General features: G+C 36.6%; 1 protein-coding gene across 1 annotated transcript in view; it reads left to right on the forward strand.

Moving 5' to 3' along the window:
- Positions 1-13,901, forward strand: part of PREP (prolyl endopeptidase) — a 73,157-nt gene extending 59,256 nt beyond the window's left edge. The window contains exons 11-15 of the mRNA XM_058174582.1: positions 1,307-1,443; positions 6,794-6,888; positions 10,381-10,512; positions 11,562-11,718; positions 13,162-13,901. Coding sequence (XP_058030565.1) covers positions 1,307-1,443; positions 6,794-6,888; positions 10,381-10,512; positions 11,562-11,718; positions 13,162-13,456 — 816 coding nt within the window. The 3' untranslated portion in view covers positions 13,457-13,901. The remainder of the gene's footprint in view (positions 1-1,306; positions 1,444-6,793; positions 6,889-10,380; positions 10,513-11,561; positions 11,719-13,161) is intronic.
- The last annotated feature ends 11,466 nt before the right edge of the window (positions 13,902-25,367 follow it).

Below are 25,367 nucleotides of genomic sequence, written 5' to 3' on the forward strand. Positions count from 1 at the left end.
AATTCTGCTAAAAGCCTTACAATGTAAAATTATTTTTAAAGGGGACTACGAGGTGATTGGGAAGAAAAGACAAAATCCATCTGAAACTAGACTGTTCCAATATTTAAAATGGCAGCAAAATCAGAAATGGCAAATAAACCTGTTCTCTGCAGTTTCAACATCTGGCAAGATAACAAAAAAGATTTAGGAAGAGCCAGAATTATTAATTAATGATTATGCCATTATCGAACATAAACACCATTTAACATTCTGACTGTCTTTATGCTTGCTGTTATAAATTTCCTTAGGGTTCTGTTTTATTCTTTTTCTATACATCAATTGTTAATTAAGCCTTAGCTTTATGAATATCTGTATCAAAACCTTGTGTTATTTTTTTAACATGTATTATTGAGTCAGCAATTCCATCATAGAGGTTCTAGGCATCTTAACAGTAACAATCTCTCTATACTGATTGATTCTGTGTTCTTGGGACTTCTTCTTTCATCTCCATGAATGCATTTGATGTAAATACTGTTTTGTTTCCAAATTATCTATAAATATTACAAAAGCCTTGCTGCATCATCTAAGAGATGTCAAGTTCAGTACTCAATACTAGTAAAATGCCAATCAGATACTTTCAGGAAGGCCCCAAATCATCTTTTCCATTACATTTCCCAGCAAATAGTATTTAAATGATTCAGGAGGTAATATAAAGTCAGCAAGCTCTTTATAAACTGATTTTTCATGAATTTGTTTGTTTCCATTTTAAGATGCTATCAATTCATTGGTCATTGTCACATTTTATGGCAACATATTTCATATTTATAATCATATGTAATTATAAAAAATAAATTATTGCCTGGATAGCGTGCATAATTCATTGTAGACCAGGCCTGAATAGCTGTGTGTTTTCAGATGTTGTTGAACTACAATTCCCAGCAGTTTTAGTTTACATGACCAATATTAAAATATGCTGGTGTTTTTAATCTGTAACATCTAGAGAGCCATAGATTTTCACCTATCTTCTAGGATTATGGTATTGTCAAAATGTATTAGCAGCATGTAAAACACCTTTTTGGGATTCATAATTGGCAACTTCTCTTCAGTGCTGATCTAGAATTTATATAGACATTTCAATTTCTGTTCTATTAAATTTCCTTCTTGTCTAGGAAGGAAATTATTATTATTAAGTATGCCAGAAAAAGTTTCTTCCTTCCCCCTTCTGTTTTGTTCAGGTAAAAGAGTATCTGTGACTAATATGACTACAAGAATACTCCCAAGTATTCTCATCATTTAGAGTTTTATTTTCCCTTTCCTTTTGCGTCAGGTCTTTTACCCAAGCAAAGATGGTACGAAGATACCAATGTTTATTATCCACAAAAAAGGAATCAAATTGGATGGGTCTCATCCTGCCTTCCTTTATGGTTATGGTGGCTTCAACATATCTATCACACCAAGCTACAGGTAAGTAGAAAGTTGGGAGTTTGTGAAAAAAATTATCGAAACCTGAAAATAAGAATGCAGCTGTTGTATCAGCTGAAGCTGAGCAAAGGTTTCTCAGCTATGGCTTTCATCTGCTGATCAAGTAGGAGCCATGACTTTAGAATGACCCCAAATCATGAACCTACCCCTTCAGAGGCAGTGCAGTCTTCTCCAGAGACAAAACATGGGGATATAGAGCATCACTGATAGATAAACGATCATTGTATCTTGCTACAATTTAATTTAGGTGGCATTGATCACACTCTTGGATGACATGAATACATTCTTTCTTGTTCTTCTTGATCTCTTAACAGCTTTTGATACCATAGATCATGGGTGTCAAACTCAAGGCCTGAAGGGTGGATCCAGCCCGTGAGGTGCTTAGTTCTGGCCCAGCAAAGGACCAGCCCCCAGTGCCTCTGCCAGCAAAAATGGCTGGGAAGGGGGGCACGAGTGGCCCTCCTGAGATCTATTTTCACTAGCAGAGGGTTGCAGGAGGCTGTCGCAGCTGAAAACAGAGCTCAGGAGCCCATTTTCGTTGCCAGCATGCTTGGGCCACCACAGGTGCCCTTGACACAAGTGACGTTGAGCTGGTTAAGCCTATCCTGGCCACGTCTACCCTGGCCCCCCCAAAGTCAAACACAACCCTGATGCGGCCCTCAATGAAATCGAGTTTGACCCCCCTGCCTTAGATCATGGTATCCTTCTGGACTGGCTTTGGGCATTCGGGGTGGGTAGCACTGTGTTAGGCTGACTTCCCTCTTTCTTCCAGGGTTAGTTCCAGTCAGTGTTGATGGGCCAAGAGCTTCTTTCTCTCCTATTATTTAACATCTAATGAAACTTTTCTGTGAGGCAGTCTGACAGTTTGGGGTTAGGGTTTATACCCCGCTCTATGCCCACCTCCACAGTGGTATTCCCCCTCAGCGAGCTGCCTGAGTCTAAGTATAACTGAGTGACTTTGTATGCTTGGGCTTGGGCCTTCTAATGTCAAGGCCTTCTAATGTCAAGGTTTTTCCACCTCTGTTCCTAAATGAGGTGACACTGCCTGAGATGTACTCGATGTGCAATCTGAGGATATACTTGGACACACAGCTCCTGCTGAAAAAGCAGGTAGTAACCGTGGCTAAGGGGACCTTTGAACACTTTTGTGTTGTACCTCCATTCCTGGCCTAAGAGGCTCTGTTTACTGTCATTTCTTTTTAAGTCTCCCTCTTACCCAATAAAAATCTGTTTGGGGGGGATGAGGGAGACGTGCATCACACCCATTCTGTTATCTTCTGCAAAAGGTATTCAAAAATATTTGCAGATCCCTCGCATCCTGGACATAAACTGTTTCAACTCCTACCCTCAAAACGACGCTATAGAGCACTGCACACCAGAACAACTAGACACAAGAACAGTTTTTTCCCGAAGGCCATCACTCTGCTAAACAAATAATTCCCTCAACGCTGTCAGACTATTTACTGAATCTGCACTACTATTAATCGTTTCATAGTTCCCATCACCAATCTCTTTCCACTTATGACTGTATGACTATAACTTGTTGCTGGCAATCCTTATGATTTATATTGATATATTGATCATCAATTGTGTTGTAAATGTTGTACCTTGATGAACGTATCTTTTCTTTTATGTACACTGAGAGCATATGCACCAAGACAAATTCCTTGTGTGTCCAATCACACTTGGCCAATAAAATTCTATTCTATTCTAAATGTTTTCCCACAATATGCCCTCATTTCATCTCCACACAGAATTTATCCTTCCTAATTGTAGAGTGTCTTACAGTTTCTTAATTCCACTGTAGACTATGTGGTCTGCTTATATTTTTGTTCCTTTTATAAAGCAGAACTTCTTTGATATAAACCATATAGATTGTAGGGAGGAGGAAGGGAAGGAAGGAAGGAAGTTCCCCATATACACAATTCCAGAGCAGATGACCTGGAAAATACTTATACTCGACCAGCATTCCATGTGTTTTCTTTCTACATGATGTCTGTCCTCATTTTTTGCTTGTTGTTCTATGTCTCTTATACAGTACGAATCACTCAACCAGAAATATATAGATACAGCCTGACAGTAAACACTAAATAAATGAGTCATACACCCAGAAGCAAGGAACAAGATTTTTGTTCTAGGTGGACTTCAAAACACTTTTATAGTCTTCAAGCTCCAGATCTTTCAAACCTTCAAACTCTGAGCTCAGCAGGAAGATATATTTTTTGTGTCAGTTTATTATGTATTATATAAAGCATACAGAATATGTCACATCAGTATACATATCCTGTTGTTTGACGGTTCTTTCTCTAAGCACTCTGTTCTACTTCAGTCATGCATAAGAGGAATATTGGCTCTGTAGAGAACCAATATTGAACAGAGAACTAATTAGAATAAAATAATAGTCAATTAAAATAGATCATATATATAAAAAGTCTAAGGTAGGAATGGTAGAAGTAGATACAGTACTATATACAGTACTATAACATAATTTGACATATAAACCATCTCTGAATGGCAGCTAGCTTTCTGTATAAAGTGGTATGTAGATAATATTATTTGGGGAAAATATAGAACGTTTTCCAGGATGATTTGTATTTTTCTAGTATATTATTTTTACTCTCTCAACATTAGACTCCATTAATTTTCAATAGCATTTGACAGCAGGCTTTTTTCCTATCCTTTTTCCTCTTGTGATCACTAATTGTAACATGGTTAATAGTATTTAGGCTTGATTAATGACTCTGACATCTTTGTAATTAAGCAGTTAAAGCAGTTCTCTTGCTTTATGCGCTAACATTAAGAGAGTGTGAGCTTTCCCTCCACATTCAGAGGTAACAGATTTGCTGCAGGGGTATTTATATGCAGATATCCCAAAAGACCCCATTAGAATGCTTCAAATTATAAACATACAAACGCAGTCCTTTCTTTGAAATGGAGAATCATCTAAAAATAAATAATCCGTTATGCCAAGTCAGCAAAGCTTTGGAAGTGGCAGATCATTCACAGTTCACGGTCCCACCCACCTACCCAATTCAATTCACTTAAAATTGCTCCCAAAATCATTAATAGATTTCATTTACAGATAAAACCAATGAAACGTGCTACTGTCAAAACCAGCTAATATAAACACCCAGGTTGACAAAAAGGTAAGGAGAAGAGAAGGATTTTTTAAAAATCTGATGAATTCTCACACAGAAAGATTGCATTAACTTTCACTTCAAAGATGTTTGTTTGTACATTTTCTAAAAGCTGCATTCCTTTTATGCTTGATATGTCTAATTTATTTTTATTAACTGAGAGAGATTCTTTTTAAAAAAATTAAACTTTCATTTGTGGCATTCCAAACTGTAAAATAAGTTGTCCTAGATAGCTTTTGTCCACATGTGCTCAGGAAATGTGCCTTCAAAATGGTTATACAGATATAAAAATGGAATTTAGATTGCTAGGCTGGGACATCTAAATACATTCAAAGTCAGAATGTCTAAATATTCCTTAGGACTATTAAATTATAATATATATTGCAGGAGTAGTATTATGAGTTCTCCCTGTCTAGCATTGTTTCAAAGATACAGTATGAATTATGTAGTACTGAAATGACCTTTAATACAATTGAATTAACTCAGAATAAGCAAGTAGGTAAGTAGGTAGGTAGATATATAGATGCTTTCTCCTAAATTGAACATATCAAGATAATTCTCCTTTCTAGCATCTAGCATTTTATTTAACTTCAAGAGTAAAGTTGCATAAATGAATTACAGGTAGCCATTGACTTATAATTTTTTTTAATTTTTTGTTTTATTTGCATTTATATCCCGCCCTTCTCCGAAGACTCAGGGCGGCTTACACTTTGTCAAGCAATAGTCTTCATCCATTTGTATATTATATACAAAGTCAACTTATTGCCCCCAACAATCTGGGTCCTCATTTTACCTACCTTATAAAGGATGGAAGGCTGAGTCAACCTTGGGCCTGGTGGGACTAGAACCTGCAGTAATTGCAGGCAGCTGTGTTAATAACAGACTGTTTTACCAGTCCAAGTTCCTGCCTGACAAAGGAGGAGATGGATAGACTCTGGTTCCCTGTCCTTTCAAGTAGGTCATTACACATAAATAGTTAAGTGGCATATAGGATGTAAAGCACTTTTTAATACACATGGATCTCTAAAAAATTGCATTTCATGTAACTGAGCTATACATGGAATTAAGGAAGTCATACCTGTTTACAATATATTCATATTTAGGAAAAAATATCAGTGACAGAAATACAAATATTTTGAATTTAAAAAGTAAAAGATACTAATTTTATCTGTTTTTAGAATAGGATCATCAACAGTGCACATGGTTTAACTACATTCTTAGAACTTTTTCCAGCTTACAGTAGATAAAACTTTTCCTTAGTTCACAATATACATACTACATTTTAGTTACTAATTTTACAAGAAAAATTTACAATAATGGCAATAAATATTTTAAAATGGTAAAAAAAAACTTGTTGGTAAAACTAGAGTCATTCTAAGTATTCTAGTTGATAATTTTGTCATATTCCTGAATTCTTTGTTTTATGTGAGAAAGTTTGTTCTTTAGATATTCACATCGTTCTTTCTTCTCCTGAAATGTGGGATCATTCTTTTTCTTTTTATACTGTTGGAGAACATTAGCGATTCTGTCGTGTTCAAGAGTATTTCCATAATCATTTAACAACCATTATAATAGTACTGAAAAAAATGATTTAGTTCCTCTTATGACTGTTAAAGCATTCCTGCCTTCACATGACCCGAATTTGGCAGCTGACATGTGTTTACAATGGTTGCAGCATCCCAGGGTCACATGATGTTCACCTGTCACCTTCCTAGTAAGCTTCCAAATAGCAAAGTCAGTGAAGGAAGCCACATCTGCTGAGTAACTACATGATTTGTTAAAAACCATGGCAAAAAGGTCAGGCACAACCTAACGATCACCTTGCTCAGCAATGATAGTTCTGGTTGCAATTGTGATTAGAAGTCAAGGACTATCTGTATTTCCATACCTGAAATATAAAGTTAGAAAAATTTGGACTTTTCATTGACTTTATTTCTTTCGTTGACTTTAGATCAGTGCTATGAAAGGCAAAATTGAAGTAAATTTTTGGTCAGTGAATTAGCTTTGCTGAATGAACCATGGACAGATTTTTCACTGCAATATGTATGGTATCAGTAAAATATTTTCTCCTTTGTGGTAATGCATCAGGAAAATCCATGCTCTTGCTACTGCTGTGTTTTAGCTCCAGGTGATTCCAAAGGCCATAACTTACACGTGTTTAACTATTAATTGAGATTGCTTTTATTATTTTGCAGTGTATCAAGACTTATTTTTATAAGGCACCTAGGCGGTATTCTAGCTGTGGCTAATATCAGGGGAGGTGGTGAATATGGCGAGACCTGGCACAAAGGTAAGATTTCATATTGCAAAGACAATGTTGGTCAGTGGAAAGCAGATTTTGATTTCAGCTTTAATTTGTTTGCCTTACTAATCATTACTCATTTTTATGCTCTGAACCCTTTTAACCCTGAACATTATGTAACCAGGGCCTCTGGTGGCTCAGCAGACTAAGTCTGTCTGTTATTAACACAGCTGCTTGCAATTACTGCAGGTTCAAGTCCCACCAGGCCCAAGGCTGACTCAGCCTTCCATCCTTTATAAGGTAGGTAAAATGAGGACCCAGATTGTTGGGGGCAATAAAAGTTAACTTTGTATATAATATACAAATGGATGAAGACTATTGCTTAACATTGTGTAAGCCGCCCTGAGTCTTCAGAGAATATAAATTCAAATAAAAAAAAAACATAAAACATCACAGTCACAAATTTATTAAAATCTCTGTTATTCTCAATCGCATTTTTTTCAAAAGCTCTTTCAAAGAATGCTTGAAAAATATTCATGTTGCCTTCTTACTTTTCATGTTAACATTTTATTACTTTCAGTATTCCCCGTTCCATAATTTAAAGAGTTTACCAATAATTTGGAAAAGAAACACAGTAATTTCAGGAAATATAAAGCACTCATGGCAGCATTTTAATACCCCAGACGAAGTATTTGGCAATAACTGGAAATCAGCTGAAGAGCTTTAATGTGCATTTTAATAACGGTCACATTGTCCTGAATGGTCTTTATTTCCACATTTCCTGGCATAATAGGCATTGCAGACTGCATATTGGTAGTAACTAGAGATCTGTTTGTATATTTTAGTGCAGCGGGCCTTAGATTGTATGGAAAGATAGGTTTGTTTTTGTTTTATGGTTTTAATATGATTTTTACATTGTTTTAATTCTTAATTGAGAGATGCCCGACATTTGGTGTAAGATGCGTAGCTATATAAATGCAATAAATAAGTAAGTAAGTAAGTAGAGAGAGAAAGTTGCTGTCGTGTCCCACTCCTCCGCTGACGGCCGGGTCAGGGAAATCCGAATCAGGTGTGCCTCTGCAGCTCTGCCAAAGTCCTAGCAAAGTCCTCAGGGCAGGCAGGAGACCAGAAAGTGACTTCAGCAAGATATGTTTAGACTTTGCCTGACTCAGAGAATGCCAGAAAGCAGATCCTTTATATAGGCCATGGGGTGTGGCTCCATGACTCAGCACTTATCCAGGCCTGCCCCTCCCTTCCTTCTGTTGCCTCCGCCTATCAAGTCTTCTGACGCGAGGGTCACTCCAGTCGGCAGCTGTTGGTAATAGACCTCCCTCAGGCTCACATGCTGTGGAGGAGGGGGAGGGGTCTAGTTGCTCCGTTTGCCTGGGCATGGAGCCAGAGCTGGGGGCTGGAGGTATTTCTTCCTCTTCAGCCTGTCTGGGCATGGAGCCAGGGCTGGGGCCGGGAGGCATACTAGAACATTCCTCTGTGTTCGGAAGCAGATAAGAAGACCCCGGCTGAGGTGAGATTGGACGAGACACAACAGTTGCACTACTGAAGGACAGGATTTCTCTTCTACTCGCTTTAGTTTTCCATGGTATATTCAGAGCCAAAGGCAATGGATATGACCATGTTGAGGGGTTTTTTGGCATCAGTATAAATGCGGTTGGCAATTGTCTTTTCCCAAGATATTTTCTTAGACCTTCCAATCTTGGTACAACTTTGGGATTTGAGATGAACTTCTGTTCAAATATTAGCCAGATCCAATCCTGTTTATTCACTTTTTTTGAGTTCACTCCAGATAATCTAGGCTCCTCTCTCTGCTATAGCTTTTTCAAAGCAATATGTATTATACGTTCCTTTCAACCTTGGTTGCATTTAATTTTGAATGTTTCATATAGTCCTATATGATGGCAAGGATACTTCTACAGTTATTTTTTTGCATTCACCAAGGTTTTGAAATGCTTTAAAGGATACACTGAAATGGTTAAAGAATTTGAAAAGGGTCATCTTTTTCTATGGTCGCTCAGATTTTATATGATCAGTAAGTTTTGTGCAAGCAAAAAATGGTAGCACCTTAAAAAGAAACTTTATACAACTTAATTCTAAATGTTATGCCCAAGGACTTGAACCCAAATAGTCTTGTGCAAATAGAATGGATTTCATTCACAAAAAGGATCTGATCCTTCCGTCCACTATATATTCAATCAGTGCACCAGTAATACATCTATCCTCACCCCTGATTTAATCTTGGTTGACAGAGCAAACCTAGTGCATGTCATTTTGATCTGAATGGAAAAATAGTAGAGTTTCTCTCTTGGAAATGTACCCATCTGGGTTTGAAGTGTCACAGCAGTCACAACTCCAAAATGGGAGGTAGAATGTTAATTGTCATTCAGGAGTCTCTGCAAGTGACCAGAAGCACAGTAGCAATAGCACATAGACTTTATATACCACTTCACAGTGCTTTACAGCCTTCTCTAAATGGTTTACAGAGTCAGCATATTACCCCCAACAATCTGGGTCCTCATTTTACTGACTTTGGAAGGATGGAAGGTTGAGTCAACGTTGAGAATCGAACTCCTGGCAATCGGCAGAATTAGCCTGCAATGCTGCATTCTAACCACTGTGCCACTACGGCTTATCACAGTATCACAGATATAAATGAATGTGAACCACTATTTGTAAGATTAGGCTTAAGAGACAAGTCACATTGGCCTCCTTGCTGGACAGTTGAATTAATTAGTACTTGATTGCATTATATTTTGTTCATTTTAGTTCTTTTGAGTTGATTGCTGAGATAGAAATCTAGTGGTTAAGGCATCGGGCTAGAAAGCGGGAGACTCTGAATTCAAGTCCCACCTTAGCCATGAAAGCCAGCTGGGGGACTTAGAGGCCAGTCACTCAGCCCGACCAATCTCACAGGTTGTGAGGGAAATAGGAGGCAGAAGATGTGTTAAATATGTTCGTCCCCTTGAGTTCTTTGTAAAAATAATAAAGGCAGGATACAAATAAATAAAATAAAAATACTTGGTCTCATAATGAAGATCCATATGTTTGATACTAAGTTTCATGCTTGTTTTAAAAATTTCTCATTCATCTGTTTTTCATACAGTTATGTATTTTAAAATGCTATGGAAAAAAAGAAAGATTATAGTTTCCATTAAAAATCCCGATAACTTTTTTCAGGGCTACTCATAGTTATATTGTTCCATGTAAGGCTTTTAGATGGGATGCGTTACTAGGAACATTACCTAAAATAGTAGTGGAGTTTTATTTTGTACTTTCCAGTCTTCAGCATATTTATGCATTATTCAAAGCTTTTGAAAGCATTAAAGTTATTGGCAGAACCATCTTCTGATTCTTTTGTTGAAAGAGATCTCTATTGTCTTTTGTATTCCCAACTGCATAAATTATTTAAAATATTCATGGAGCTGAAAAGTCATCCCAAAATGTGCTTTTTGTACCTCACTGCATTATGCTGGGATCCGAAGTCTGTATGAGTTCTGAAGGAGTTAATTGGTTTTTCTCTCTTCTTAGGTGGAATCTTGGCCAATAAACAAAACTGCTTTGATGACTTCCAATCTGCAGCTGAGTATCTTGCCCAAGAGGGATATACATCTCCAAGAAAGCTGACTATTAATGGGGGTTCAAATGGAGGCCTCTTAGTTGGTAAGCTGTATATTTCTGTTATTTGATTATCTTGGGTGGAATGCAAAAGCAACTTGGGGATATGCAAAGGAGAGGCCTTAAAAGTCCATTTTTAAAAATTCACCAATGCATTTGTTAACAGACTCACAAAATTTGCTCTACATTTAGACAGCATAGAGATATGCAAAGTGCCTATTAGCACATCTGTCTGTATATAAGCTATATGCATAATGTGTTGGATAGGACTATCTACACAAAGTATTCAGTACATAAAAAGATGGTTTTCAAACCTGGTTTTCTCTAGCTATGTTAAACTATGAAATCTTAATCTTTCCAGGCAGAGACTGCCTAAGGATAATGAGTTCTATAGCCCAGGACATCTAGAGGACATCAAGCTGAAAAATATTCTACTGGGAAAACACAATTCATATTTATTTCCAATTTAGGTGATTAGTAAACATTCACTTCTGTCCATTTTTAATTGCCAATTGCTATTTTTGCTCCATGTTGCCCTTCTTTGCCTTGCTAATAGATGATCCAGAGGTGGATTTATTTATTTATTTATTTATTTGAGGCTGGAAATTGCACTTACAGTGTTCTAGAAAAATAAACATCTGTAATAGGTGGGATAATGGTATAAATTGGGTTGTAGATGCATAATGCATAAAGTGGGATTTGGGAAGGAGTCCCCAATTTTTATTTTTATTTTTTGAGTGTGTGGTTTAACAGAATAACTGGAATTGGAAGAGACCTTGGAGGTCTTCTAGTCCAATCCCTTGCTCAAACAGGAAATCCTACACCATTTCAGACAAATGGTTGTCCAATCTCTTCTTAAGAACCTCCAGTGTTGGAGAACCAACAACTTCTGGAGGTAAATGGTTCCACTGATTAATTATTCTCTCAGGAAATTTCTTCTTAGTTCTAGGTTGGTTCTTTCCTCTGCTTTGATGTTGAAGTAACATTTGGTACCTCAAGTTTTCAAACACTTGCTCTTATTCGCTGTATCTGAAACCATTCTATAATAGATATTCATCAATGCTAATAGGTGAGTATCTTTCCAACTTTTTCAGCTGCCTGTGCCAACCAGCGCCCAGATCTATTTGCCTGTGTGATTGCTCAGGTTGGAGTGATGGACATGCTAAAGTTCCACAAATTCACCATTGGTCATGCATGGACTACAGATTTTGGCTGCTCAGATTATAAAGAACAATTTGATTGGCTGCTCAAGTAAGTAAAGAATATCTCCCTGTTTACATACAGTATACTCTACTAGACTGTTGAATAACAATAATAAAATGCTGCTTATTTTTCTATTTTGTTGCACAAAAGCTGAGTAATATAAATTTTTTTTTAATGTGGTTTAGTAGTATAAATTAAATGTGGATGTATTCCACAAATTAATAAAGTACAAGACCAGCCTTCCCCCACCATGTGTCCTAATCTTCCCAAACCGCAAGCCATATTTGGGAATAACACCTCTAACATATCTGGAAGTTGCCAGGTTGGCAGATGCTCGTTTACTGCATAATTATGTTTTCTGTATTCCCATTTTAGAAACTTCTCTTATGAACTCAGAAGCTCTATATTTTCCTGGATGTTCCAATAGTATATTGATAGTTTGATTTGATTGCATTTTCTTCAGCTGCATAATATTTTTTAAAGATTTGATGACCAGAACTATGTAGTATTCCACAGCAGAAAGAAAATCTTATAGAGAATTGTATCAAGGAGTTAAGATGCCAGCAGTTGGATTTTTTTTTATCTATACCCTAATAACCTCTAGCACTGAATTTGCTATTTTTAACCTTTGTTGATCATACCAGAGTAGCTTAATGGTTAGAATGCAGTATTGTAGACTAATTCTGCCAATTGCCGGCAGTTCGATTCTCACCAGCTCAAGGCTGACTCAGCCTTCCATCCTTCTTGAGGTCAGTAAAATGAGGGCCCAGATTGTTGAGAGCAATATGCTGACTCTGTTAACTGCTTAGAGAGGGCCTATAAAGCACTGTGAAGCGGTACATAAATCTAAGTGCTATTGCTATTGTTCTGCCAAGCTACCTACAAAGGAAGTAAATTTTCTAGCTTTGTTCATGCTTCAAATCCATGCTGGAATATTGAAATAATGCAGGTATAGAAATATGGGATTCAGTGGGAATAATTTTTCAGGAGCAGATGCCTGTTTCCATGACATGGATTGTGCTGTATTACATATTACAGATGGCCATATCCAATTGTTTTTCAAGCTGCAGCTCTCCTGCTCCTCCCCCATTCCCTAGAACTTTTATTTATTTATTTTATTTATTTAGAAAATGTATATTGCTGCCTATTCACACTTGGCAACTCAAAGCGGCTTACAGGGATATAAAAACACCATATATAAAAAATAAAACTAATAAAAGAAAATCATCAAATAATAAATTAACAAAACAATAATCTTTTGAAGTAGAAGGCAGTATTGTTTGTCCAATGTTGACTCAGCCTTCAGTCCTTCCGAGGTGGGTAAAAGGAGGACCCAAATTGTTGGGGGCAATATGCTGACTCTGTAAAACGGCTTTGAGAGGGCTGGAAAGCACTGTGAAGTGGTATGTGTTTAAGTGCTATTGCTACTTATCTGGCTATTGAAGGCCAATAAGTGTTCACAAAGTACAAATGCATGTATCTCTCTTGCAGATATTCTCCTCTTCACAATATCAAAATACCAGAAGGTGATGGAGTCCAATATCCTGCAGTCCTACTTCTTACAGCTGATCACGATGACCGAGTGGTGCCTCTTCATTCCTTGAAGTTCATAGCTTCTCTGCAACATGTTGTAGGTCGAAGCCCCAAACAAACCAACCCGTTACTAATTCATGTTGACACCAAAGCCGGTCATGGTGCAGGCAAGCCAACAGCCAAAGTTATAGAGGAAGCATCTGACATGTATGCCTTTATAGCAAGATGCCTAAGTCTTGAATGGATAGAATAGATCATTACTGCCTCAGTTAGGAATCAAGGGCTTTAACAACATTTTAAAACAAACACTACACTCAGTGTAGTACTTACATTTAAGGACTGCCACTCCCGGCTTCCCATGAACTTGATATCCATTCTGCTTCTGTTTGGTGTTTACTTTGCCTCTTCATTTTAGTTTCAGTCGTACATTTTAAATAGCATGTTCTGATAAATAGACAGATTGCAGATGATGCTGTTATGTGGATTCTTAAAAGAGTCAAAATGTTGGTGATGAATATTCATACACAATGGTTTTAATGTATTTTTTTCTCCTTGTCAACATATCTGGCTCACTTGTAATTAAATGTAAGTACTGTTCCAGTATACACTGTCAAGTTGTATTTTCTTTGCAAACCTGGTAATCCCAAACATTGAGATTACTGGCAGTGTTCCTCCCATTAAAACAGTTGTACTACAAACATTGAATACTGTCAGGTTTTGTGTGGGTTCTCTTTTGATTAGTACATAGTAAAGAAATACTTTGTAGCTATTATCTCATGCATATATATACATACATTCCTTGACTCTTAGTACATATTGTTTGTTTATGTTATGCATATATAATTCACAAAATAGTTAATTTTTTTAAAAAAATAGAGTCTAAACAAAAGACTAATAATACAAACTGAAAAAGAAATGGGAAAAAATCTACCATTTATTTTATATTTACCAATAGTTACTGGTTTACTTATGAATACACTAATATAATAATGATCATATAAAATATTATTGTAAAATACCAAAAATTTTGCCCTAGTAATAAATACTATTTAGTAATAAATAGGAGAAAACGTTGTCTTTTCCAAAACAAAGAGATCACATATTTCTGACAGCTACTCTTTGACATCTGGAATAATACCAGTTTTAAATTTCTCAATTTCATTATTTTAGCCACCCCCATTGTTTCTACCATTCCTGGTAGAAAGTCAAATTCAAATGTCCATATAGTTTAACATTATATTAGAGCCAAGGTAGCGCAGTGGTTAGAATGCAGTACTGCGGGCTACTTCTGCTGACTGCAGTTCGAATCTCACCAGGCTCAAGGTTGACTCAGTCTTCCATCCTTCCAAGGTAGGTAAAGGAGGACCCAGGTTGTTGGAGGCAATATGCTGACTTTTTAAACTGCTTAAAGAGGGCTAGAAAGTCTAAGTACTATTGCTAGTGCTATTAACTTATTAACTCATTCAACATTTAAAGATTGTACCATAAATCTGTTTATATACATTTATATACTATCCCAAAAAGTTACCAATGGTGACATAATCATATCATATGGGTCAATGAATCCTCAAATTCTTTATACCTCCAGCATATAAAATCCAATTCTTTTAAATGCATTCTTTGGGGTGTCCAATATATCCTAAATATCACTCTTTGATGAATCAACTTGTCCAAAGATTGTATTTTTCAGTTGAGAAACTTTGATGGTTGTGAATATTGATTCCAAGGTTGACTCAGCCTTCCATCCTTTATAAGGTAGGTAAAATGAGGACCCAGATTGTTGGGGGCAATAAGTTGACTTTGTATATAATATACAAATGGATGAAGACTATTGCTTAACACATTGTAAGCCGCCCTGAGTCTTCGGAGAAGGGCGGGATATAAATTCAAATTATTATTATTATTATTATTATTATTATTATTATTATTATTATTATTATTATTATTCTTTCACACACACACACCTTTATCATTTTGGTCACTAGATAGGACAGAATCAAAAAATGCTGTTTTTAGGCGTTTTAGCTTCTCTGGAATATCTAATTATTTGCTGATTCTTAGACCTTACAATTCCATGACAAAGAGCTATGCAGTAGATTGATACGGACATAATATGGAAAGTCATAATAATAAGGGAAACAATACAGTAGTTGATTCTGTACTGCTAGCAAAATTGTTTGGGGCCAGAATTAAAATTATGCGAAGCCATGAATGAATGACTTAATTAAACATCGATTTAATCAAATTAAGCAGGTCCATTTAGCCATGAATCTATTGAAAGTGTTTGAACATTTATCATTTTATGGCCTTTCAGGATCTCAGACAACTTTTCTACCATATATGAAAAAACTGAAGTAAGAAGCTTAATACTATGATGGGCATTATGATATTGATAGAGGCACCTGCCTGAAAACATTATAATAGGTGTAAATCTAGCTCACTGGAATGTTTGGCAAAGTGTTGTTCATTATTATTTTTATTTTATACTTCTGCCAGAACTTGTTCAGGCATGTTCATTTGGGAGGGGAGAGATAGAAAGAAAACTCAAGATTAATTCACGTTAAATGGAATTGTGTATTTGCTATTTACACTATTGCATAGGTATGGGCTATTTTTTTTAATCACTGTAATGCATGCAATACTTTCCAGATTTTTTTAAAAAAAATTGTTGCACTGTCAGTATATAATGAATTACAGGTAGTCCTCAACTTACGACCACAATTGAGCCCAACAACTCACTGTTGTTAAGTGAGACATATGTTAAGTGAGTTTTGCCCCATTTTACAACCTTCTTTTCAGTTGTTAAGTGAATCGCTGCAGTTGATAAGTTAGTAACCTGGTTGTTAAGTAACAATGGACAAAGTCCATTGACTTTGCTTGGTGAATTTTTTTGATCCTTTTTAAGGGGTTACTTTAAAAAAAGTTTGTAATTTTTAAACTATTTAAACTAAACTAAAGAAAAAAATATCATTTGTAAACATTTCCAGATAAACAAATTCTGATCAAAATGCAGTTAGTGGTTAGTACCTGTGTTGCAAGGCATGAAAATGTCAAGAAAAGCACATCAAAAAAATCTGCTTAATCTGTAATATTGAAATGAAAGTAGAGCACCCGAAAAGAAACATAAAAGTAATTTTATTAGGTTATTACACTCACTGAGCACGGCATACACAGAGTCTCTGTTAATCTACAAATGCTTTTAATTACAATTGCTTTAATATTACGCACACCACACTTACTCACACCTGCTAGGCTATATCCTGGCCAAGGAAATGTAGAGGGATTGTGGAAGATGTGGGCGCTCCTTAGACAATAGGTCCTTGCAGAAATAGGGTAATTCACCACAAAAACTAACAGAACTTTTCCTTTAGAAACCACTCATCTCCCTCACAAAGGAGTTCTAGGTGGTTTACATGTAAAATATTGATGGATTGTTTCCTTTTGACCTCTCATTTCTGGTAGCTGAACTACAGGCTTAAATCTGATGAGTTTCTTGTTATTCACCCTCCTTTGTATGTCAGCAATCTCCCTCATATTCAAATTCCATTCATCTATTTTTACCAATATTTTATTTCATGTACCAACTTACTTTAGCTTACTTTTTTTTTTTTACATCATGCATAATGCGTCATACTTTGAAAGGAAATAGCCTGTTGGAATTGTATTTAAGAATAACCATGGCTATTTTTCCAAATAAGGATGGTAGCCTAAATTTATTGTTTCAGAAATCATAGACAATGGGAATAACTTAAATTGCTTAAATTATACGGTATAATTCCTGAGGCACTCTGGTACCTTATGACTTCATAATGAGCTGGGCTTGCAGTTTTGAATCAGGAACAAATCCAATATTTATTTATTTATTTATTTACTTGGGGAATTTATACTGCCACCTATTTGCATATGGTAACTCAAGGCAGCTTACAGAATATAAAACCCCACATAAAAACAATAAACCGAATATAATTACCTTCGTTACTGCATGTGGTTCCTCCTATGGAAGTTCTCCTTTTAATAAATTATTCTTCCCTAAGATCCCAGAAGCTTTCTGCTATTGGCCTCTGCTGCCTGCTTGGTATTTTATGACAACATCAAAAGAGTTTCAGCTACCAAGTCCAGTCTTAAAATCTTCTGGCAGATGGATTCTGAGACTGGAAGACTCCGGCTTCTGAATTCTGAGATATGATTAATTATACAAGTAAATACCTCTTAAGAACAATGCTAGAAAATTCCCTATCCTTTAAATCAGGGGTCTCCAATCTTGGCAACGTGGATTTCAACTCCCAGAATCCCCCAGCCAGCTTTGCTGGCTAGAGAATTGTGGGAGTTGAAGTCCACCAGGCTTAAAGTTGCCAAGGTTGGAGACCCCTGTTTTAAATTATTATTAGATAGTTAAAAATTAAATAAGATTAAATAAGAAGATAAATAGTCAAATAGATACAGATATGTGATAAATAGATTAATTTCGTATAATAAAACAGCTGTGGGGGGGAAACAGTCTCATATATATATATATATATATATATATATATATATATATATATATATATATATATATATATATATATATATATATATATATATATATATATATATACATATATATATATATATTTGTTTTCTGAGGTTTTCACGGGTGTATATCTGGTCTTAGAGTGGGGTTTTCTCCTCTGAACAGAGTCTTCAGCTCGTGATCTAGAAGCCTTAAGCCTGAAGATGACGAATGAGACTTCTCCAAACGCCGCCAAGACACTTCCAATTTTACACGGAGAAAACCCGAATAACCAAAGACCTATATATATATATATATATATATATATATATATATATATATATATATATATATATATATATATATATATATATATATATATATATATATGAATGCACCGCCTGCCCCACCACATACATTGGACAAACCAACAGAAGAATAAGTGCACGCATTGAAGAACACAAGAACTCAGTCAAAAGAGGAACCAACTTCTTCCTGGTCCAACACCTTAAAGCCACAGGACACGATATTGACTTTAAAAGACCAGAACTATCGCCAAAACTGAACACTTTAACAACAGAATAATCAGAGAAGCCATCGAGATAGAAAACGCCCACACAGCATGAACAAACGAGATGATACCTCCGCCTACCAGCCATTTGGAAACCTGCCCTTATTGACAAACGAGTCCCTAACACGAGGAATGACACCAGACCCACACTCACGAGGTCCACACAGGATGTCACCACCACACATCCACCCAGAAAGCAGACCCAAACCCACACTGATCAGGAAGCACGACCAAGGACCAGAAGCCAGACCGCAGCTGCAACATTAGCCATTTCAAAACCCTCCAATCCATACATGCAGCAGACTGACATCTACTACGAAGATGTAGCATGACCACGAACACGAAGCCGGACAACAGCTGTGCAGCTCACCAGCTCAAATCCCCCTGCAACTCAGACTAATCTGAGCACAACCAAGCCCCCACCCAAACAGGACACACCCCCAGCCAATCAGAGCACAAAAAACCCCCATCCAATCAGAGCACAGCCAAGCTCCCACCCAATCAGTTCAAACCCCCACTAGCAGTTAAAAAGGAAGAAACAGCTGCAGTCACACATTGCTCCCAGAAGCACGAAGCTGAAGCCTGAAGATGACGAATGAGACTTCGTCGAAACGTCGCCAAGACACTTCCAATTTTACGCGGGAGAAAACCCGAATAACCAAAGATCTACATACAAACACCCGCGAAAACCTCAGAAAACATATATATATATATATATATATATATGCTGTACCAGATGGTGACTATATATATTTGATAAATAAATAAATATTAAGGTAAAACCCGAACAAGTTGCTAAACAGGTCTTTAAGCAAGGACTACCTATATTATCCAAGTTTTCATTTTTCCCATTTTTGAAAAAAAATACTTTCTTAAAAAGTAGAAAACAAGAGGATTGTTCCTTTGGTTTCTGCATCTAAATATCTGAACAGCCAATTCTGTAAACAGATTGTGTTGGAGAAACATATTTGGGTTACTTTGATTTGAATATATAAAATTTTAAAAATTGATTTAAGAAACGGCAATGTAGCCCTTACCTCTGAGTCTGTGGGCTACAGAGACAAAGAGAGGATAGAACTATTTTTTTTCCTCTGAACAGAAAGATGCTCTGAGACTGAGTGTATCTATGGCTGATGATTCACCATCATTTTCTCCCTATCACACATAGATCGTTTTACTGATTCGCTATTGAATGCATTTTGAGCAACCATATTTTTCAACCCAGCTGCCTGAAGAGTATGTTCAAAGAAAACCTAATTACTGTATAGAATGCAAATGGCAAACAATTGTTAAGACTGTCATACCATTTATGTTTCCTGATGAATGACCTGGGAGATCAGATTGTAAATTGATGTTCCTAAGAGTACTCAAAACTACACTATAGTCTTGCATATTTTCCAACTGTTTAAGCACCTCAGTTTTTATTTAATGTTGTGTTTCACACTCTCTCATTAACCTTGCCTGATTGCTCACGGTGAGGTGACCTGTAGGAAAACAACTGACAAGTACATTGTTGTATGCTATTTTGAGCTTGACAAATTGCCCTCTTTTTCTCATTCATTTTAACGGTGTCACCTTCTCCAATTTTTTGCCCATTATAGTAGTTCTTTTGCTGTTTTCATTTTGTCCATACCATGAATTATTTGGATCATTAGCACCCAGAATTTTAGAATACCTAATATGTTCAGAGATAAACTATCTGCCTTCACAAATTTATAGTCTATTTATCAGCCTTTCTTCTTCTATCTAATCATAATCCATGCATTTTTATGACAATTTTATAAGAGGAAGGCCATATCCAGTATCTACCTCTAATATTCCTTTGGTGAGTTCATATGATATAGGATTCACACTTCATATGGCACAATTTATCAGGTAATCATTTTGTTCTTTCTCTGCTTTAAGTACAAATGAGGCTTCCTGACTAGGTTCAAAAGTGTCTATATTTAACAGAAGACCCTTAGATATCAGTAAAAGGCCATTTTGTTAACTGCAAGATTTTTGTGTGACAAAAGTGAAATGGAAATATGGCTTCCACATATCTGACATGTTGTAGAGTCTCTTGTAGAAATTAAGCTTTCACAGTTTTATACATGTTCTCAAGATGACATCTTACATGAGGTCACACCAACTGATGTCATTGTCAGCAAACACTTCTGGATCCAGCCCAGTGTGGAAAAAGAGTTTAAAAGCATCATTACAGTAAAAGCACTTAATTTGGAAAGTTAGCTTGAACTTGAACAAAGTCTGATCAACATATGGAGTAAATAAACAGATATTTCATTAACTATTGATTAAAGAAAATGACTACTAGCTAATATTTTTCATAAGATTCAGATACGTTTTCTTCATGTGCTTAATTAAAATTTGCTGGACTATACAATCATGTAATATTTATGAGCAGTGAGTTCACTGAACTTCATCCTGGCTTGTTTTATTCTCTTGCTCATTTAGTTGGAATGGACACTTGTTTTAACTTTCGCAACTTGCTGCTTTAATTATTTTGGTCCTAGTGGAATCCAACGTTTTTTTGTTGTTGTTGTTGCACTGTCAGGATTTATTTATTTATTATTTATTTATTTAAAGATTTATATGGTTGCCTATTTCAAGCAACTCTGGGCTGCTCATAAAACAACAATAAAACCTATAAATAACAAAACAACAACCATACAGCAATGAAAACAGTGAAACAATAAAATAAAACACCTGTGCCACAATACGATATAACTTGAGCTTTGATTTATTCTCCCTAGCAATCAATTTATCTTGATTTTGTTCTAGAGGTGTGCAGCTTCTATAGTCTTATTTCTCCATTATGCAAACCTTTCTCTTTAGGCTTCATTATCACTTCCTTTGCAGCTGCAAAATAGAATCAATTTGTCTGATTTGTCCGTGTTCTTCTCCTCCATCCTCCCCAAAATGTTATGTTTTGATCATCATATAAAGTTTTGTCAGTGAAACCGAAAGTCATACTGTATTGCCAGCTAACCGCTAGGAAAAAAATTATAAAACATTATACTTACAGTAAAAGAAACAAATGTTAGCTGACAGCTGCTGGTAAAGACTACTTAGCACATCCAAATGAACATTTCAGTATGACAGGGTTACTGAATCATTGGCCCTAAAACTGGCAGTACTTTTGAAAAGCAGTTTTGATTCCTGCTAGATGGAAAACTGATGGGAGCAGGTGGGAAGATAGAATATAGCAGTAGCAACATAACCCTGGACTAGTTTAGAGATTGCCCTATCAGTAGGCAGACAAGTAGCTACTGAAACTTTGTATATAGTATACAAATGGATAAAGACTATTGCCTGACATAGTGTAAGCCGCCCTGAGTCTTCGGAGAAGGGCGGGATATAAATGCAAATTTAAAAAAAACTAGATTTATTCATTTATTTATTTAGAGAACTTATATAGCCACCTATTTGCTCACAGTGACTCTAAGCGACTCACAAGCAATAAAAACACAGTATAGAAAAAAATAAAAACCAATAACCATCTCTCCCCTGGCGACAATACAGAGTCAAAAAAGCCATTTGATTGGCTCCATCCCACCAGTGGTGGTATTCAGCCAGTTTGGAACGCTTCGCGCGAACCGATAGTGGCAACCTGTGGGTGGACCCACTACCCGTCCCAACGCTATGCCGTCCTATTTAGCCACATTTTCTAAGCCACGCACATGCTGCAAGCCGCGTACGCAAGCAAAGCGCATATGCAGAAGGCTGAACCGGTAGTAAAATTATGTGAAACCCCCCTCTGCATCTCACTCTTGGTTGCCCATGCCTGTTGGCAAAACTAAGTCTTACAAAAGAGTACCAAAGTGGGGGCCAGTCTAATTTCTGAAGGATGATATTTCAAAGGGAGGGAGCCACATGGATAAGGCCTTTCTTCTAGTCCCACCAGATGTACCTCCTTAGGGACCCGCAACATTCCTTGCATCCCTGCAGGTCCGGTGGATATAACCAGCAAGAGATGGTCCCTCAAATAACCAGCAAGAGATGGTCCCTAAGCAATGATCTTGATTATCAAAAAGTGGCAGCAAGTTGTTTACCTTACTGTTGTGTTATTCTTATTCCAAGGGTTTGGGGGAAGATACTGAAGAGCTCATTGGCTAACTAGCTACACTGCGTGCTGTTTGAGTGAATGAAGTCATCAGTTGCTGTGAAGTGCCTTGGAGTCATTGGTGGCATCTTTTCTGAAAGCTGTTTTTTTGGAGGTGGGGAGGAATCTCTAATGGGAATTATGGAAGATGCAATGGATCTGTAGTGGATGTGCACTTTGGGTATAAAAGAATTTGCTACAGTTACAACTTCTTTTAGGATAAAGAGCAATATGTAAAACCTCAGAAGTGCTTCTTGATCCTAAATTGGTTCACATTCCTAAGTCAGTCAAGGTTGGTGATGGTTATTAATATTATGATCATGTTCCATCTTGACTATTACAAAGCACTGTATTATTTTTGAAAAGCATCTAGATGTTACATTTGATGCAAAATACAGCATTGGGCCTCCTGATCCGTGTAAAACAAGTACAATATGCCTCCTGTAATGAAAGATCATTACAGATTTCCAGATTGTATTTCTAGATTGGTATTAACTTTTAAATCCCTAATCAGCTTAGAACTTGACTGTCTGACAGCAAGCCGGTTGCATTTTAGACTGTTGAAATTTACAGGACAGGCCTTGCTATCAGTTGTATTTTCCTGGCTCAAGGGAGATGACGCCACAGGATATTGTTCTTTCTCTATGTTCAGAAACATTGGTAAACACATGTATCTTTCAACTTAATATCAAAGGAAAATGAATCCTAAAATTGGATTGGGCCAATAGTCAGCGGAATCTTCCTCACTAGGAAACAAGACCTTATTTTGCCTTTCCCTTCTCCATTATGGCAAAGCAGTCAAGATAAAATTGCTGGGTGTTAGGTCTGAACTCAAAACACTACAAATGGAAATTTGAGCTTGGAATTCTCTGTAGTATATTAAGAGCCCATTTTTTGGATAAAGCTTTTCAATTTGTTTCCTAAACCAAGTCTTTTTCCACTGTTGTTCCATGCCAGAAGTGGGCAATGTTTGGAGGATAGGGTTTGCACTGAAGTTTGGATTCCTGACCTTCAAAAGAGCCCCTTGAGCCTATCTAGTAATGCTATGATCTTGCCATAATGGGTGTGTTGAGGAGGGGCAGTCAAAATGGGAATGGGAGGAAAGCTATTTCCATTCTTGTCTTTTTTTAAAACAATCAAGCTCTCCCCCCTCCACCAAATTTGGCCACATTGCCACTGAATTTTGGTGATACAACTTGGAATGCTGGGTAGTTGCAAATACACTGCTGTGGGGATTGCACAGAGTCTCTGAGCACCCAATTGCCCATACCATAAGAAATAAGAATTGCAGCAATAACAAAATAGACCCATAAAATTCATTGATTACTCATATTTCATCCATCTAGCTTTGATTGTTGTGGGTGTCAATATCCTTATGATATCTAAAGATGTGTTTTCTTGTTGTGATAACTGTAGATACGCAATAGTTTAACCTAGATGTTCTGCAATGAGCTTTAGAATTTGAGCATTTCGGACTTTCGAATGTGTGTGAGATCTCAGTACATCATTACTATAGAATGTTTTATAAGGATAAGTGATTTATTCTTATGATCTGAATGATTGTTCCACATATTTAATCAATGCCACTTAAAAGATTCTTACCAGAACTTTTTTGATTGAAGATGGAAGACATTCTCCTAAACTTCATCCATAATAAATGAAAGTCCATTAACAAGGAAAGTAAGATGACAGATTTGGAGATAGGAGACTTTCCCATCCAGCTAGCTTGAATTCAGCTATCACTCTTATGAATACCTGAAACAAAGGACAATCAGAAAATTCAGGGCCTTCAACTTTCTGAAACCATAAACTTTGAATAAAAGAATCATAAGTATCAGCTAATTCTGCTTATATCAATTCAAAATGGCTGATGCTCAAATTCCCTTCTTAACTGTGTTACCCACACTCCATACACTGTACTACTACTCTGAGACTTCTAGTTGTTGCTCCCTGCATACTAGACTCTCCATGGATGGAGATGTATATTTAGATTCAGGCAGTGGTGGGATTCAAGTAATTTAACAACCGGTTCTCTGCCCTAATGATTTCTTCCAAAATTTTGCCAAACTGCTCAGAAAGATAACAACCGGTTCTCCCGAAGTGGTGCAAACTGGCTGAATCCCACCACTGGATTTAGGCTTCTATTGAAATAGAAGCATAGAAATTCAAAGTATGGAGTTCAAAGCAGAATCATAAATTACAGGATAGCTAAACTATGTCACTGTGGCAAAAATATATATTTCTACCTAAGCTGGCATCACCCATCACAAATACGGTGGCTTGCTCATTGTAAGCGTTCAAAAGTAAGATGTACATTAAAAAGGCCTGAGTTTGCAGGAATATAAATTAAAGCACGTATGACTGATGGCTGTTTTATCTTCACTTAAACCCATATAGCAAAAGGGAGCTCACCTTTGGGTAATTAAATGATATCAGATATCTTAATTTAGGATTTTTCCCCCTAACATTCAATCAAAATCTGCCTTCTTGCAATTAGTTAATTTGGGTCCTGCAGTTCTGAATAATGGAATTTGGTCTTAGGCTGCTTCTCCCTGATATCTTCTTAGAGTTGTTAAGAGGGCAGTCATATCAACCTCAGCTTTTTGAAAGATAAACATTTTTAAATCCTCCAATCTCTCTTAGTAGGACTTAGTTTCTAATCATGAGTATCCTCCCTGTTCTTATCTGGCCAATTTCTGTCAGTCTGAAAAGTATGAAGCCTAAAAGGATGATCCATTGCTGAATCTTACAGCACAGAATGAATTCATGATTTTGAACTTTTGATATGGTCTAAGATTGCATTATCCTTTCTTGGAACTATTTTGTAGTTACTGAAACATGTGTCCACTACCCTGTACCTGTGCACTTGACTTTGTTTCTTAAATGAAGAATTTTGCATTTTTCAGGTTCAGCTCATTTTTCTAATGGTTAATCTGGCAAAACCTGATGTTAACACTTACTTACTTGTTTACAAATAACTCAAGGCAGTAAACATATCC

This window comes from Ahaetulla prasina, chromosome 1 (assembly GCF_028640845.1).
Source record: "Ahaetulla prasina isolate Xishuangbanna chromosome 1, ASM2864084v1, whole genome shotgun sequence".
NCBI classification, from domain to species: Eukaryota; Metazoa; Chordata; class Lepidosauria; order Squamata; family Colubridae; genus Ahaetulla; species Ahaetulla prasina.